The 17,037-nt window shown below is 44.1% G+C and overlaps 2 protein-coding genes across 2 annotated transcripts in view; one reads left to right on the forward strand and one right to left on the reverse strand.

The window, feature by feature from the left end:
* scube1 (signal peptide, CUB domain, EGF-like 1) overlaps positions 1-6,547 on the reverse strand; it is a 106,694-nt gene extending 100,147 nt beyond the window's left edge. Inside the window, exons 1-2 of the mRNA XM_071910107.2 lie at positions 6,422-6,547; positions 3,706-3,828 (exon numbers count right to left, since the gene is read on the reverse strand). Coding sequence (XP_071766208.1) covers positions 3,706-3,828; positions 6,422-6,509 — 211 coding nt within the window. The 5' untranslated portion in view covers positions 6,510-6,547. The remainder of the gene's footprint in view (positions 1-3,705; positions 3,829-6,421) is intronic.
* A 1,465-nt stretch (positions 6,548-8,012) lies between these two features.
* On the forward strand, positions 8,013-17,037 carry samm50l (sorting and assembly machinery component 50 homolog, like). The gene is made up of 15 exons (XM_071910109.2): positions 8,013-8,153; positions 8,675-8,788; positions 8,949-9,050; positions 9,917-10,004; positions 10,670-10,776; positions 11,032-11,162; positions 11,636-11,723; positions 11,992-12,120; positions 12,276-12,347; positions 12,804-12,890; positions 13,222-13,292; positions 13,735-13,802; positions 14,160-14,306; positions 14,963-15,104; positions 16,250-17,037. Exons 1-15 carry the CDS (start codon positions 8,133-8,135, stop codon positions 16,293-16,295), a joined length of 1,413 nt encoding a protein of 470 aa, XP_071766210.1. The 5' UTR covers positions 8,013-8,132; the 3' UTR covers positions 16,296-17,037.

Below are 17,037 nucleotides of genomic sequence, written 5' to 3' on the forward strand. Positions count from 1 at the left end.
AATGACTTCTGAGGAGGACACGAGCCTGACAAAAACCAGGAGACGCAGAGCAAAAAAAAACGAGGGAAGGCATCCGCATCTCCATCTTCCTTTATGAGTGTGAGAGCCAGCAGGTCGCTCTGTCTGGGATGTGATCCTGTTGAATCCTGCGAGGAGCCGGTTCCTGGCAGGACAAAGCAGCCTGCGAGCTGCTAATTTGTAGTGTGGAGGTGTAGCAGCAGCTAGCGGGACGGCCTTCACTGGGCTATAAAAGAGCACAGGTCGTCTCCCTTGGTCACCGGGGCTCGAAACCCAGCCGTTACAAAAGCACAAGAGCCCGAGTTTTGTGAATGTGGAGCCACACAGGCCCCAGTTAGCCTGCCTGAGCCTGTCATTAAAGTGCTAATCTGTAAAATCCATGTTTGTTTGTTTTTTGGGCGACATCTTTGGTGCTCAGCGCTCACCGCTGTGGTGTTTCTGCACTGCTCTTCCCAGAGATCACCTGTCAATCAAACAGTGTGGGCGGGACTGTGACATCTTTTTCTCTTGGATTTTCTGTTGATGCAGTTTGAGTTTCTCTTTCCTCTGTCTGTTCAGCCATGGCGGCTATCGCTGCTCATGCTAACTACTCAGTTTTTCTTCTTCTGTTTATTCCAAACAAACCGGAAACTTAAAACGCATCACTTCCTGTGCATCAGAGGATTTTTCCTGGGAAAGAGCTACTAGACACCGGCTGTTTAGAAAAATCACTGCTGTGTTATAGCAATTGGCGATAGAGAGGAACAAAACAGACATTTATTTATATGAAAATGTCACAGATTATTACTCTAATGCTATATTATAACATTCTAGCCTTACAAACCAAAGCCTTTTCACAGCACCTATATAGCCTATATTGTATGTGGTACTTGACTGTTGAATAATCCCTAATAATCCCTAATAGATGCTGATACTAACGAGGCAGAGAAACCCTCTGAGATGGAGAAAGGGACACAAAGGCTCTGCTGCTTCCAGGTGCTTCCAGGAATAGCAGAGCCGCTAATGGCGCTGGCCGGCAGACCGGCCTGTAATGCCTGTTGATGGAAAACACAGCCGGCCAATTACAGCACCCATATCTAATCACCGGGGTCAAAGGTCAACTCCCATCCACCATCCGTCTTCATTTGGCGTCCCTGTCACTAGCTGTTGCCTCGTCAACGGGGAGTTCGATAGATTTCAGCGTACAGTCGGGAGGCACAAGGAAGAAAGATGTGGGCTGTGAGGATAAAACCATGCTTAACGCAGGCAGAGAGCGCACACACACACACACACACACACACACACACACACACACACACACACACACACACACGCACATCCAATTGTTGGACCTAGAACAGTGATGTAATAAAACACAGTTGACAGTCAAGCTCCGTAGATGCCGAGGACAGCACACACACATGCATGCAAGCACAGACAAAAACACATTCATGTGCAGACACACACTCACACACACACACACACACACACACACACACTCACACACACACACACACGCATCCACAAGCTGGACTCAGTAAGGTGATGTAATCAGAAGCGGCTGGCAGCGCAGGTCTGCTCAGACAGCTGGTTTATGGAAGGAAGATCATATTCTTGAAAAGTCGAAACGTTCTGCCGTTTCCTCTCAGAGGACATGGAAGCTGTTATTATTCAGGACGGCCGGTCCGGCCTGCGCCAGGACTACTGTGTGTCTGTCTGTCAGTCTGAACCTATCCAGCATGCAGCGCTGCTTAGCATAACATCAGATACTAGAGTGATACACCCCAGCGGCGGGTAATGAGTCACATATGGGGGCCAGAAACGACAAAATCGAGCAGCATCAGAATGTCAGAGCTGCACAATTAATCATGTAGGATTGCATATCGGGATTTTAGTTTTCACAATCAATAAGTGTAGAATATTGGCATATCCGCACTACTGAAATGTTACATTTCATTTAGAGAGTCTACTGTAGAGAAGGAACATTTGTATATTCTGGAAGCAGCCAGACCAAGTGTGAGTTTATGGACCTAAAAAGCCTGATGCATTAGATGAAGGGAGTGGTCAGGTAATCATTTTCATATTTTAACTTCAACTGAACGATTTCATACTCCGAGAAAACTGAAACCTTTTCAAAGCCAATTAGATAAACTGATAAAATGCACGGTCATCAAGCTGAAACCAAAGCTGTTTTTTCAGTGCCTGGAAAGTAGATATTTTGGAAATATAAGGTTTTCACCCGACAACATATCGTGCCATTTGGCAAACGCTTTTATCCAAAATACAAGGACCCAATGAGAATCAAACCCCTCACCCTGCAGCGCTACTGCCATGCTGTACTGACTGAGCTACACAGGACCACACATATATAACATGACAGTCCCATCTCATTTTGTGTGTGTGTGTGTGTGTGTGTTTGTGAGTGTGTGTGTGTGTGTGTGTGTTTGAGCACATGCAGCTGAGCAAACAGGGAAAGTGTCAGATATCCCTGGATTAAAGGAAAAATCCACCCTAAAACACAAGATATTTCCAACATTGCTACAGCTACAGTGGAGTTTGACGGCAGCTAAAACATCAACAGTAAACATCAGGTTTTGGTGTCAGTCCCTCAGCATCAAAGAGCGAGGGCTTCTTTCTAGAGCCGCCATTTTGCACCAAGAGACGTTCAACAATCATACAGGGAGAAATCCATCGTAGAAGAGGAGAGAGACCAGTTTCTCCACTGAGAGTAGCCTCAATAGACCAGAATGCAATGCAGCATCAAGACAGGTTGGGTTTTGAGTAAAGGGCGTGACTCACTTTTTTCTTTCTCTTGCTCTTACTATGCTATCACTATCGCTCTCTTCTCCTACACACATAACCCACAGCTGAATGGAACAAGTCCGCGCACGTTCTCTGGGGGTTGTCGAAAGGCATTCTGGGAAATGTAGTAAATCACTAACTGAAGTAGAAGTAGACAAGGCAGGTTGAGGGAAAGTGGGTCCAACAAAAAGTAAATTACATCACAAAAAAACTCCTGTAATACACTGAACTTCACATATTGATGATATTTAACAGTGTAAGAATATCATAAAACACTTCTATAGGTTGCATCATAAACCCCGCCTCCTATTTCCTTGCACTTTTGGTTCATTCTTACCAAGTTTTCTGAAATGTGAACGTACTGCAGCATCATTTATATAAGGGCAATCTGTCACGTTATGAGCAGCGGAGCGTACGGTACATGTGAGAGGATTATTATATGTACCTGTGTGTGCGCATGTGTGTGAATAAGTGTGTGTGTGTGTGTGTGTGTGTGAGAGAGAGGGGTATACGTGCGCGAGGCGGGCTCCAGCTGTGGTGTGCTTTGAGGCAGAAGTGAGCGGAGGTGTGAACGCACAGCCAGGTGCTGCCCCCTCTCACCCTAACACCCTCGCTCAGTCCACTTCCTCCCCGTTAATTAGGAGAGCCTGTGGGGGGGGGGGTGAAAGGTGGGGGGTGGGGGGGGGGGGGAGGTGGGGGTGGGGGGGTTGTGAAACAGCTGTATGTATAACCCGCCATTACCACCGAGAGAGCATCTCAGAGAGCGGGGAGAAGAAGAAGAACGACGAAGGGGAAGAAGAGGTGTGAAGGAGCGCTGGGTGAAGAGCAGAGGAGAGGAGAGGAGAGGATGGGTGGGGTTTTAAAGGGGTGGAGGAAGGGGTGGGGGGGTGTGGGGTGGGGACTCACCTTCGCACTGCTTGCCGTCTCCCTTGTAGCCCGGCTTGCAGATGCACTTGAAGGACTTGGGCGTGTTCTGGCAGAGGGCGTCGATGTGGCAGTCGTCGGTGGCCTCCGAACACTCGTCTGCATCTGCAAAACACACAGACGCCACTTAGGAGGAGTCAACAAGACAGCAGGGTGACTTGTAACTGAACTTGTAACTAGGTAAGATTTTAATGTAAAAAAATACACCCATCTTGTCTGCTTAAATCTCAAAGCGAGGCTGCAATAAAGGAAGAGTGTCCTATCTCCCTTAAATGAGACGCCGTACATTCGCCCTATTTGTCTAAATTGGTCTGGGTTTGAATGTGGAGTTTTTTAGTGTCCCATGATGCTCTAAATGCTGCTTCAGAGGCTTTTCCACCCTGACAAGAACATCATTCTGTGGGAAACACTGAACCCTTGTCATTTTTTGGCGTGAAAATAGTCCAATTTAAAGCTGCAAACGGCAAGATTTTTATGTCTTATCAGCCTAAATCACAAACCATCTCCCCTAATGAGACACTGTAGATTCACACTATCTGCCCAAATTAAATTCTGGTGTCAGGTATTCCAAAACTTCCAAGGTAATCCAAACTTCAGAGTGAAATCCAATCTGTCTCCTAAACAGTGAGCAGCGCTCCGTCCAGAGAAAGCTGGACTCACCAACGTTAGATCTTTTCCTCTCTCATCTCTTTGGTTTCTTTGGTATAAAGCATCACACACCAGTAAACATGAGCTGCTGCGTGACGTTTACGGACCTCACCGCACAGGATTTCTGGGTATTGAATTTCAAAATTTTCAAACCGTTACCTCTCTCTGCCATTTGGAGCCGCCGGCATGCGAAGTTGCCCCCTGCAGCTTTAATATCACTGAATTACATTTCAAATAATTCAACAAATCAGAGGACAACCTCACCGAATGTGTCTGCAATACAAATAAATCACAAGCCCCTTCTGCATCACAGTGAATTGGGGGGTAAATAGATCTATCTCTGTGCTTCAGAAAGCTCTAAGTCAAGGTCCAGCAGCAGACAGCAGAGAACAGGGGGAGTAGCGGCTCTCTAATTGATCAGCTTATTGATAGAAGAGCCGGTCACATCTGGGGCTGGATCCCGGGGCAGAGGGCCAGCTCATTACAGAGCATTCATACACACACACACACACACACAGGGAGGGGGACAGAGAGAGAGAGAAAGAGAGACATACACCGAGATATTTTAGGTTTTTTTTCCTCTCAAATCCATCATTCGACAAACGCTGCCTCACTGAGCAGCTCCTCTCTCTCCCTCTGCTTTCATCAGAATATAAATAGCCCATGTGAGGCAACCTGGCTGGAAGCGCTCTGTCTGTCTGTCTGTCTTTCTTTCCTCCCGGGCTCCTCCAGCCCCGCCGCCTGGCCCTCCGCCCGGCTCAACAATATAAAGGCAATAAATAAACGATAAAACGAAATTACAATAAATATTTTTTCTGTAAAGTCAGTTGACTGTTTTATGGGGGAGCTGATGCAGAGAGCCCGGGAATGCAGGAGTAGTTTTTAATGTGATTTTTTTGACCGTAAAGACAGCAGATCTTCACCAGAGGAGGCCCAGAGAACGTTTGGTGGATTCGGCGAGGACAATAAAAACCTGCAGCAGCTTCCTCAGACCCTCATGGTTTTTGACAAAGCCCTGCCCACACGCTCCGGAGGCCGACTGTCTCAATATTGACTTCTCGCCCATTCAGAGAGAGGAGGGGAACAATACTGGTCGATATATTGGGTCCCTCCTGCTCCTCCAGGGACCTTGAGGGGCCTCCTGCACCCCCCCAATCCCACCACCTCCCACCCTCCCTCCCTGGCCAGATGGACACCTCTGGACAAGATGCTCTCTCTCTCTCTCTCTCTCTCTCTCTCTCTCTCTCTCTCTCTCTCTCTCACCATGCAGCAGACTCCACTCATGTAAAAAAAAAACCACACACTTCAAGTAAATCATCTCATTATTTCCACAGACAGATATAAGGTGAAATAACACCCATCCCTAATGCAAATCAAGGGTTAACTTGGGAGATCAAGCTGTGATTTTCAATGGAAACTGATAAATAGAAGTTACAGGGAAGTCTGTTCATTTAAGATTCATGACAATCCTGACTAAATTGACATTAAATTGCCTTTCTACCAAGAGTTTGACATAATAAAGTTGATTATGATCCAAACTGCAAATATCACTCATCACTTAAATATCAAAAATGTCCAGTTTTGATCAAAAATCCCTATAATATTCCTATACAGAGTGTTTGTACTTAGTTTATAGTGACATTATGGTACTTTATGGAATTTTTACCTCATATGGTATCACTGTAATATCCCTATAATATTATAGTGATACGATAGGAGTATTATAGTAATACCATAGAAGATAAAAAATACCATAAAGTATTATAAGGTCACTATAATATTCCTATAAAGACTTAAAGTGCGTCTGTGATCCTCAATACTGACATTATGCTACTTTATGGTATTTTTTATCCCCTATGGTAATATTCCTATAATATTCCTTAGAGTTTTTTCTGTCATATTTCTACAGCATCCTTCTAAAATGTGCTAGAGGATTAGTATGTTTCTTTTGCGCAAAGGGTTAACCCGGCATTAAACATTAAAGCCCTTAAAAAAAGTGCGTTTTATGGCTTACAATAAAGCAAGACAGAGAGGAAAGGGGAGCTCTTACCTGCGAGTCCGACATTCCCCATCACCCCACAGGTATTTATGAGGAGGATAAACAAACAAACGTCCCGGGAAAAACAGGCACTTCCCATGGTAAGAAACGGTGTGAGAATTGCAGTTTTTTGGGGGGTTGTGTGTGTGTTTCTTTGATAAGAGAGGACCGTTTTGGTGGAGTGGCGGTGTGAGGCGCACGGCAAGACCGACTGGAGCCGCTCCGCGCGCTCTGATTGGCTTGCACATATTGGAGAGAGAGAGAGAGAGAGAGAGAGAGAGAGAGAGAGAGAGAGAGAGAGAGAGAGAGAGAATTTAACGAGCGATGAGCGCAGCCGCATGGTCTCAGTGCTCCAGACCAGGGTCCCCAAACCTTATTTTTAATTTCAAAGACCCCCAAATAGACAAGAGTTGTTGTTATATATCATTTTATACAGAATTATACAGCTGTCTTTACTTGGGAGATTGTTGAAAGCTATGATTAAAACACTCATCCTCATACATTCTCTGAGTGTGTTAACTTCTACTGAATTAAATTAAACAGTTCCTCATTTTGGCCCGACCATGGACCCCTGGAGGTCCCCGGACCACAGCTTGTGAACCACTGCTCAGTGAATAAAGTACTACTATTGATGCAGATCCATAAATAGCTTTACCTTTCTACAGATATAAGACGTAGAGAAAGAGTTTGACAGTGAAAAGGACGTCGCCAAACGTTGACGCATCGCCGGCTCCTGGCACCACGCTGCGCAGTGAATCATGGTGGGGTTTTTTTCCCGTAGGGTCGATTTAATAAGGCTGTGTCTAGTTGCAATTTTATTGACAGCGTTTTTAATAACTTTTATAGGCAACAGCAATCAAACACAAACTTATAGGCAGACGCAAAGTTGGCCGGGAAGCCTCGGCTCGGTCCAAACAGAGCTGCAATTTATGAGCTCTCTTCCAGAAGGAGCCAGGTTCAATCGAGTGTGGATTGAAATTGTCGATTTGAGGTGAAATTGGCAAAAAAAACACGAATACTGCCATCTGCTGGAAGAAGTACGGCAATGGTTACATCAGGGAAGACTTTGGCCCCGCCCACTTTATTGACACTTGCTCATCTCTGGCCAGTCACAGAAAGAAGATAACATGCTGCATTTAAGCGTTGTTAAAAAATATCGTAAGGAGGAGAGACACGCTCAAATACGACAAAGTGGGACTGGGAAAAATCGGGATTTTCTAAATGTGACACTCGAGTGGCCGAGATGTGACGTTTAGTGGGCGACGAATATAAAAGCTGTGTGTCAACAACTGGTGGTAAAAGGCATGTATTTATTATTGTGTGTTATTAGTTGGCATTTTATGTAAATAAATCGTATTGTTGCATGTTTCTATTTTAATTTTGATGACGTTTTAGTTGTCATGCAATAAAATACACAATTAAATATACAAGATTTTTTGACTAATAAATGAATTAAAGGCAAAAATGCCTTTCTTACAATGCCAATTTTGTTGTTATTATAAAACCTCTTGAGTGCGCAGCAAGGGCTAATGGTACTTTAGAACTGAGAAGTCGGAGCTTACGAGGAACACTTGAACGCAGCATGAGTCCTCACCAACTGTCATGGCGTCTCCCTTGAAGGGGGATTGGTCCTGGAGAAGCTAGTCGTTGCCATTTATCAATTTCTGCGTTGTACAGAGCAGTTAAAACGCATTAAATAGGTTTTTAAGACCGAGGCGTCACCATGGGGACCGTCCATGCCAAGGTAAGCCACGTTTCTTCCTGATAAACGGGCTTGTCGGTGGAAATTTAGCTTGACCTCCCTGCCGAGTCTGTATTGTATGCTATTGTGTGACTGCAGTAGCATTGGTACTCGATGTACTGTCAGACACACCTCAGACTGGAACAAGAGACAGGCAAAAAGGAAAAATGAGTGGTGAAAATGAGTGTACTTCTGAACTGTGCATGTCAAAACGGTGCAATTTGGATTTTAATTTGTTAGTGCAGTTATTTGGTAATACCTATAATAGCAGATAGGGCTTTTATTTTGTTAATTCATCACTTAGCCAGCCTCATCATTTGGCTTGCTTTATCTGGACTGAGCCACCAGATCTCCTGATGTGTGGCAGGTTTCTCTGGTCACTGGAAACCAGACTCTTCCTGTGTCCTCAGTCCAAGCCCCGCCCATCCCTCACTTCCCTGCCCTTTCTCTCCCATGACAGCTGCACCTTTTAAAATGTCATGATAAAGCTATATGTGATTGTGTTAACGTTGTGCCGTGTGTAGAGTCTGGATCCTCTCCCGATGCATGGCCGCGACTTGGGAGTCAACCCTGACGACATGATCGAGATTCCAGAGCCGGAGCAGGAGGCCAAGCAGGAGATCCTCGAAAACAAAGATGTGAGTTCATTCTGGAGTGGAACACAGTTCAGCTGCAGGACGCCCTCCTGTTACACCACCACCACACCACCGGGTCCATCCAAGGCCCGGAAAGCCATGTGAAGACATATAGACGTTGGTGGTGTGAACGGTGTCTAAATAACATTTCTTTTCTGCACAGGTTGTCGTCCAACACGTCAACATCCAGGGTCTGGGACGAACTAAAGAGGATCTGCTCGGCTATGAGATCTCTGAAGTTTTCCACGCAAAAAACCTCATTGATGTAAGTATTGTAAACCACGGGTTGACACGGGGTTCCAGGACTCGGGGTTCCTGTGTAGGTCAGGAAAGTCTGGAAGTGTACAGAAAACTGATCTGATAATTTACAGGTCATGAAAAGTGTTGGAATTGGACAAAGAGTTAGGAAAAGTATGGAATCTAAATATTACTCTAATGTACATGGGACTACACGTGTACACACTGGGATTGTAGACAGTGGGATTTCATGTGCTGCGATATTTGTGAACTGTGAAGATTAATCTTCAGCTTTGTGGACAGCTATATTAACCAGAAATTATAAACGTACATCACACTGAACACCAACCCAAATCCTCCAATCCAGTCAAGAAATCAAAGGTCTGTGTCAATTCATGAATGAACTCATCAATTCCATTTCAGCTGAGGATTGGAACTGAATTGGAATTTAATGAAGTTAGAATTTAATTCGTTGAAATTCTGTGAAATTCCATGTTTTTTGTTTTTTTCTTACCACATATCTGAGATTACAGGAGCCTTTCAGCTGGTATTTGATGCAGAACATGTAATCATAATCCATACATTATGATTGAATATATTTGATTTGTTGAACTGTCTTTTATTTGATTCATAATGTTTTGATTTATAATGTTTAGCGAGTCGAGACAAACTCTCTTAGAAGTGGAATTTAATGGAATCAATTCTGTTTCCAGTCATTCCAATTCAGTTCACATTCTGTTTCCTTACAGCTGGGAGACTTTCACACTCACACTCCAACTCCAGGAAGTGAATTGGAGTTTACCATGCATTCTCAGTCTAATTCATGAATGAGTCCGCCTGGTAGTTGTGAGGTTTATTACAAACTAAAGAGCTCTATTTCTGTTTTGGCTTCAGGTCATGAAGAAATCTCACATCGCCAGACAGAGGCTGCTCCGCCTGGGGATCTTCAAAGAGGTGGAGGTGCTCATCGACACGTCTGAAGGTAAATGATTCATACTCTCTCTACTCTAAAACACTCACCAACACACAGGATCTGATGTAACTATGATATCCCTTGTGCTACTTTGGATGAGCACCAGTATAGAAACCTAGCTTAAATGTAAGAGGAAAGAAGTCATTAATTGGAATCCAAAAAGCCACTCAAAAAGCATTTTTAATTTCACATTTTACAGCTGGTTGGCTTTGCTCAACGTTTTATTCACTTGATCTCTTTGTTTTCATTTCATTTTGATTTCATTGTGTTGCATTTCGGTTCTCTTTGATAGGGGAATACTCGACTTTATTCATACCTCTCTGTGTGTGTGTGTGTGTGTGTGTGTGTATATCCTTTTATCATTGTGTTGTTCTTTATTTTTATCAAGCAGTTGATTCATTTGATTTCATGTTTCATTTCATGTTGTTGTATTTGGGTTCCCTTTGATAGGGGAATAACGGCATTCCTTTATTTCTGTATTTCTTGTGTGTGTGTGTGCATGCTCGCTTCTTTTTTTTGTTGTATTTATTTCATTTTTGCTTTTGATGTGTGATTGTATTGTAGAAGAATAGCTTTTCTCTCAGCACCAGTTTACGGGGATCTGAATAAACTTTAAAATACATCAGAAATAACCAAAACACAAGCCTTCACCCCGATGTGCTCCTCCTCCTCAGGTGTGGACGCTTTGCCCAACGGTCTGGATGTAACTTTCGAGGTGACGGAGATTAAGAGGCTGACAGGAAGCTACAACACCATGGTTGGCAACAACGAAGGCAGCATGGTGAGAGAATTAACACTAAAAATACAACACAAAATACAGACAACTTCCACTTAACGTTTTCCTCCTTTTATTAGGTGCTCAGGACAGAGCGCCTCTCAGATATTGTCAGATCATCCTCCCTTACTGAATGAGACATAAAGTACAGGTGTTATTTTGGTCTACAGGAGGGCGGTTTTGTTTCAGACAGGTCATATAGGCTGACATATGACAGATGTGTGTGTGTGTGTGTGTGACCCTCTCCCTCTTGTCTCCCAGGTGCTGGGTGTGAAGCTGCCCAACATGTTCGGTCGCGCTGAGAAACTCACCTTCCAGTTCTCCTACGGGACCAAGGAGACTTCGTACGGCCTGTCCTTCTTCAAGCCGCAGCCTGGACACTTTGAACGCAAGTACGGACAGAAACCCTGCGCATCAGTAACACTGCAGATCACCAACAGTGGTACCTGTCTGTCCTGCTGCTGTCCTCTGTTGTGGATAGAACTGAATTGACATTTTCTGACACACAACGCAAATGTTTTCAAACTACTATATGCCAGACCATTCAATGCACCCTTTGATGACTGAAAAGAGGACAAAACATGACATTCTCGATACTACCCCTCTCATATTTAGAGTAACGGTGCAGCGGTAGTGCAGCAACACGGGACTTTTACAACAGCTACATCTGTTTTAAAAGACAAGAATTAGGTTGTCCTTTTCCCCAGTGTCACCGTTTCTTTAGAAGTTCACCTCACCTCATTTCTCCTCTGTGATCACTCCTTCATTTGTCAGAAGTAAATGATGGTATCTATAGAGGAATGCAAATTGTCACTTTCTGGGTTATTGTAACGGTCGCAGTCAACGGTGGTGTCCTCTGTTTCAGCCTCACCCTCAACATGTACAAAGTCACCGGTCAGTTCCCGTGGAGCTCCTTGAAAGAGACGGACAGAGGAGTGTCAGCAGAGCTAAACGTAAGAGGCTGTGTGTGTGTGTGTGTGTGTGTGCTCTGAATTTGTTTTGCTTTTCGGAAGGGATGAACCCATGTTGAACTCAAAATCACAGTCAGAATCGCTTGAATTCGCCAAATACAGCGGGTGCACAAGGAACCCGACCTGGTTAATTGCTGTTGAGAAACCATACCTGGATAAACGTCGTCCCAGGTGTATTCTAACAGGGAAATTCCTACTTTTTGCGTTTTTTTTCTTCAACTAAAATCGTCACCTTCCTCTCCTCCTGCAGTTCCCCCTGGGGATGACCAACCACACGCTGAAGTGGGAGGGTGTGTGGAGGGAGCTGGGCTGCCTGGCCCGCAGTGCCTCCTTCGCAGTGCGAGAAGAGAGCGGACACTCGCTGAAATCTGCCCTCTCGGTACAGTCTCATCCCTCTTCTATCGTCTATATGTCTCTTCACAAATCTGTTTTCCTTTCCATACTCGTCTCAGATATCCAGGAGGCATTTAATACCTGGATCATTCCTTATCCACTGCTCCAGTCCAACGGTACTGATGTTGATTTTGTTTCCAGCATACCATGTCAATCGATTCGAGGAATTCTGCCATCTTCCCCAGCAGAGGTGCCTTACTGAGGATCAACCAGGTTAGTGTGCATGTGTGTGCCTGTATGTGTGCACACTGGTGTCTTTGCCCAGTGTCCCACAAGAAAAACAAAACTGGCACTACATCACCTTACAAACAAGGTGCATGGACTTGAAAAAAATCTAGGAAGAAAGAACAATTTCAGCTGCTAGGGGGCCGATGGATGTCCAAAACAATGTCTTTATTGGTATTGAAAAACCAATGTGTTTTGGCAGAAAGCCTTTATCAGGGTTACATGACATAGAAACAACAGATCTTAAATCCTAAGAGATGGATCTGCTAAGATCTGCTGTATCTTTGATGAAGGCTTCTGCTGAAACACTGCTTTCTCTATCGATGAAGGCATTTTTTTAGACATTTGTCAGCCTCAATTTGTTCTTCCTATCTTGCCCAATATTACAGTGTTATAGTAGAAAAAGAGTGTCCATGTCCGCTGAGGTGTGTGTTTGCTCTGTAGGAGCTGGCTGGATACACAGGAGGAGACGCCAGCTTCTTGAAAGAGGATTTTGAGCTGCAGCTGAACAGACGGCTCTTCTGGGACTCGGTGAGACAGATCTCTCTAAACCTTTCTGTATTGTTTCTGTGTATAACGGCTCTGTAGAGGTTCATTGGTCGTCATGTTTTCAGTCCCTCTCCTATCAAAGGCAGCTGAAAGTACACTCATCTATTTGCTCTATTAGTGGTGCACATGTAATTTTAGTTACCTTAAGTAGCCACAGGGGTGCGACAAACCACAGCTAAATTGTCCATGTGTTTCAGTTCAGTTTGTAGGGAGAGAATTACACTCGTGTTGTTCTGTGTTCTGTTCTATTGAATATTTTGTATGTGAGGTTTTGTGCCTATAAGAGGAATATTTTTCTGTTTTGTCGTCTCAGGTGTTGTCTGCCTCTCTGTGGGGCGGGATGCTGTATCCCACCGGCGGACAGCCCTCCTGCATCGCTGACAGGTCCGTCTGAATTGTCCCGGAGCCGTCATCTGGCTTTGACACTTCACTGGCTGCTGCCATAGACTTCAAGAAATCGCCTCTTCTTAACACAAAATTCGGCCAATACATAAAGAGATTTCTTTCCAAATGTGAAATATGTATTTTGGAAGAAAATCAATACTTTAAGTTCATCATTAAATAGTTCTAAAATAGTCTGTAAATGTGTTATCATTTTGCCAACCAAGGACTTAAGTTACCTTCTGTTTTTTTTGTTAGAGTAGTATGATTAGGTTTAATTTTGTGCTATAAGTCAATTTATAGGCTTCACTTTTTTCAAATGGTTTATCTCATTTTGGAACAAAACTCGTACTTAATTTGAATTTTCCGTACAAATTCTTGGAAATCTTGTTATTGTACTCAGGGTGGCCTGTGAAATGATTGTGTAATGTATGTTTTTGTCCAGATTCTACCTTGGAGGTCCCACCAGTGTGCGAGGATTTGGGATGTACAGCATCGGGCCGCAGAGTGAAGGTGAGGGGGGGAACAGGGGGAAAGAAATGCATAGAAAATTGTGTGGTAATAGATGTATATTTGAATGACAGCAATATTTAAAAAAAAAATCTAATTTCATTTAGAATATTAGCTGTTGTTAACATACAGGATATTGCTAGTAAACTTTTGTTCCTCAAATCAAGATTAATAATGATCGTTAATAATCAGGATCACAGTGTCTAGTAAAATAATTAGAATTCTCACTTTAGCTGTAATCAAGTAGCCCAAGATGTAGGGAAATGTACAGAAAAGAACAGATGTGAGTATCTAGAGCAGTGTGTTGCTGCCTAATTCCTGACCCTTCCTCCTGGCTGGACGTCCCGCGGTGTGTTTCAGGTGACTATCTGGGTGGAGAGGCGTACTGGGCGGGGGGGCTCCACCTCTACACCCCTCTACCCTTCCGACCGGGGAAGGGCGGCTTCGGAGACCTTTTCCGAACGCACTTCTTCCTCAACGCCGGCAACCTCTGCAACCTCAACTACGGTGGGTGGACTGAACATATTAGAGCCACTTAACACCTGCTGTGTTGGAAGAAGTCGACAGTGGGACGGCTGGTACACTGGAAAGAGCGAACTTTAGACATCAATTTAGTTTAAGTTTTTAGTTGTATAGTTGTATAGATGTGAAATGATAAAAACAGTGATAAAATTCAATGATAAAAAACACAGAGAGGAGAGAAACTAATTGCTAATTTGTGCAGGTGAAGTAAAAAAAAACTATCTCACCTCAAAACTCTCCTCACTCAATTAAAACTGTGTATTTCATCCAAATTTCCCCAGGGGTATCCATTTAAGTTTCATATAATCAGACATCAGGCTTCCCATTAATCATGTAATTTCTGTAATATCATGGAAAGTCAGGAAATTTTATAAATTCTCTGGTAAATTAATTGAATATCAGGGAACATTACACAGGTCACTTCACAGGAATATACCAGAATGTATTTTACAACTTGTTTTCAGCTGTTTTTCACGACAGCAAGACCAACTGCAGTGGAAAGCAGACTGTTTACCACTTTTCTGAGCTGAAAAACAACATTAACAAACCAGGAAGGAATAACATTTTTAGGTCAGTGAAGTGTTCTTCAGTGTTCCAGTAAGTCCCAAGTGGTGTGACGTGTTTGAGTCTTGCGTGTCCAGGTGAGGGTCCCCGGGCGCACCTTCAGAAGCTAGCAGAGTGTATCCGCTGGTCTTACGGAGCGGGCATCGTGCTGCGCCTCGGCAACATCGCCAGACTGGAGCTCAACTACTGCGTGCCCATGGGAGTTCAGAGTGGAGACAGGTGGGAACACACACACACGCATCTGAACAGGAAAACCACTGACCAACATTGATATAACTTGTTTAACATTTCAGGCGTGACAAGCTTGTCCAGAGCAACTTACAACTGGTGCAACATTGGAATAAGCTTCAGTTCCTACTAGATGAGCAACATTTCAAGTAACCAATAGCAAGGAGTGTAAGGGTCAGAGCCACAGCAATATTCCTGTTGCCATAGCATGAAAGAGAAACATGCTAAAAAAAAAGTAAGATAGAATGTGCAACGTGTAGCATTTTAAAGCAATAGTTCACCCAAAAATGAAAATTCTGTCATTATGCCAGTTGAAACACAGGTGAAATTTGTCCACATAACACACAGGGAGGTTGCCAGCACAGCTACGTAGCAGCCTTCTCCAAAGCAGCTGAAGTCAATGGGGACCAGTTCTTTAGAGTTATATCCATAAAGTTACTCCATACAGCTCGTGCAGCATAATCCAAGTCTTCTCAAGCCAAACGATCGCACAGTGAGTGGAAAAGACCGATATTTATACCGTTATTGAGCGCGAATCTTATCGCAAAACTGGCATGAGGGGGAGTAGATAAGGACAGAATTTTCATTTTTGGATGAACTATTACTTTAACATCCATAACTCATTACCACATTAATTATGAGACATTAGTGTAATTTCTATAAACAAACAAGACCATTGTCGAGAAGAATGAGAGCCTCTACTGGCCTCTACACTGCATTTTACATTGTGAGCCACTGAGTCGGATTTCAGAAAAAATCTACTAGATTGCTTTACAGTACAAGACAGCAGCTGTTTTTACTCTGTAGAAGTAATACACAAGTTTTTCCAGTCCCACTCTTCTTAGGACATAAGTTTCAACTTCTTATCTTGTCAGAATGCATATTTGCTGTTATCAGTGGCTGTTATTGGCTCTTATCCTTCTTCTTGCTCTTCAAAACAAACGCACAACACCAGGGAGGGGGAGGAAGGACGAGGAGCGACAGGGAGCAACAGGGCTCATGGGAAATGTGGTCTTAACACAAAATGTTACAAGTAGCACCCTTTTTAAATAAGGAATTGTCCTTACCTGACATCATCTCATCTCATCTTCCTCCCCTTCCTCCTCTCCCTTTCCTCTTCTTCCCTCCTCACACAGGATATGCGACGGCGTCCAGTTTGGAGCGGGAATTCGCTTCCTGTGACCTCATCACTCCGCTGCCCTCCGTGCTCCAGCAGAGGCCCCCCCCGATGTGAAAAAAGGGAGAGAGTATTGTCATTTGTCACCTGTAACCTGTTTGTAGAGTGTAAACACTAGGCATGGGTCCTACCAGAATGCATTGTCCTGGGGGAAACGTGCCCCAAACCCCCCCCCACCCCCCCACCCCCCCCTGCCCCTCCCTCCTTTGATATGTACCAGTGATCTCACCCACTTTGTACCCGTGGCAACACAAAGAAATCATTTTTTTCTGGAATATGAAAGAGATTTGGGCATATTCTCCTTTTGCCTTCCAGGACTGCTTCCTACCTAGGAGCATGACTTGTTAAAAATTTTGTTTTTTGAGATTTAAACCTACACCAAGCACTCTTCTGACCCGATGAGTTTCTGCTGAGTCGCACTATATGTAACTGAAGGAATGAAACCGCGAGAAACCAGCACTTTTTAAACCGATGTAACGGGACAGGATGGAGGTCTGTTTGCGTACGAAGGGAATCGACCCTCATGCCAAAGCGGTTCGCTCCTTCAGATGTGTGACGTGAGGAACGATGGGAGGATGGATGGATGTTGTGTCGTGTCCCGGGCCCAACAGCAGAGGTGGAAACCCCCCACCCCCCCGCCCTCCCCCCGAGCAACACCCACCACCAGTGCTCTTACTGTTAGTCCTCTTTTTGACGTCGTTTTAGCTGTTCTTTTCTGCACACAAATAAATCCCAGCTGTTCCCCTG

The sequence above is a fragment of the Centroberyx gerrardi genome, chromosome 24 (genome assembly GCF_048128805.1).
Source record: "Centroberyx gerrardi isolate f3 chromosome 24, fCenGer3.hap1.cur.20231027, whole genome shotgun sequence".
NCBI classification, from domain to species: domain Eukaryota; kingdom Metazoa; phylum Chordata; class Actinopteri; order Beryciformes; family Berycidae; genus Centroberyx; species Centroberyx gerrardi.

Bases quoted from the DNA above. Each gene is read 5' to 3' on its own strand.
- samm50l (XM_071910109.2), top strand. From the start codon at position 8,133: ATGGGGACCGTCCATGCCAAG. The intron at 8,789-8,948 runs GTGAGTTCATTC...TTTTCTGCACAG, and splicing joins AGATCCTCGAAAACAAAGAT to GTTGTCGTCCAACACGTCAA. The intron at 10,005-10,669 runs GTAAATGATTCA...CCTCCTCCTCAG, and splicing joins GCTCATCGACACGTCTGAAG to GTGTGGACGCTTTGCCCAAC.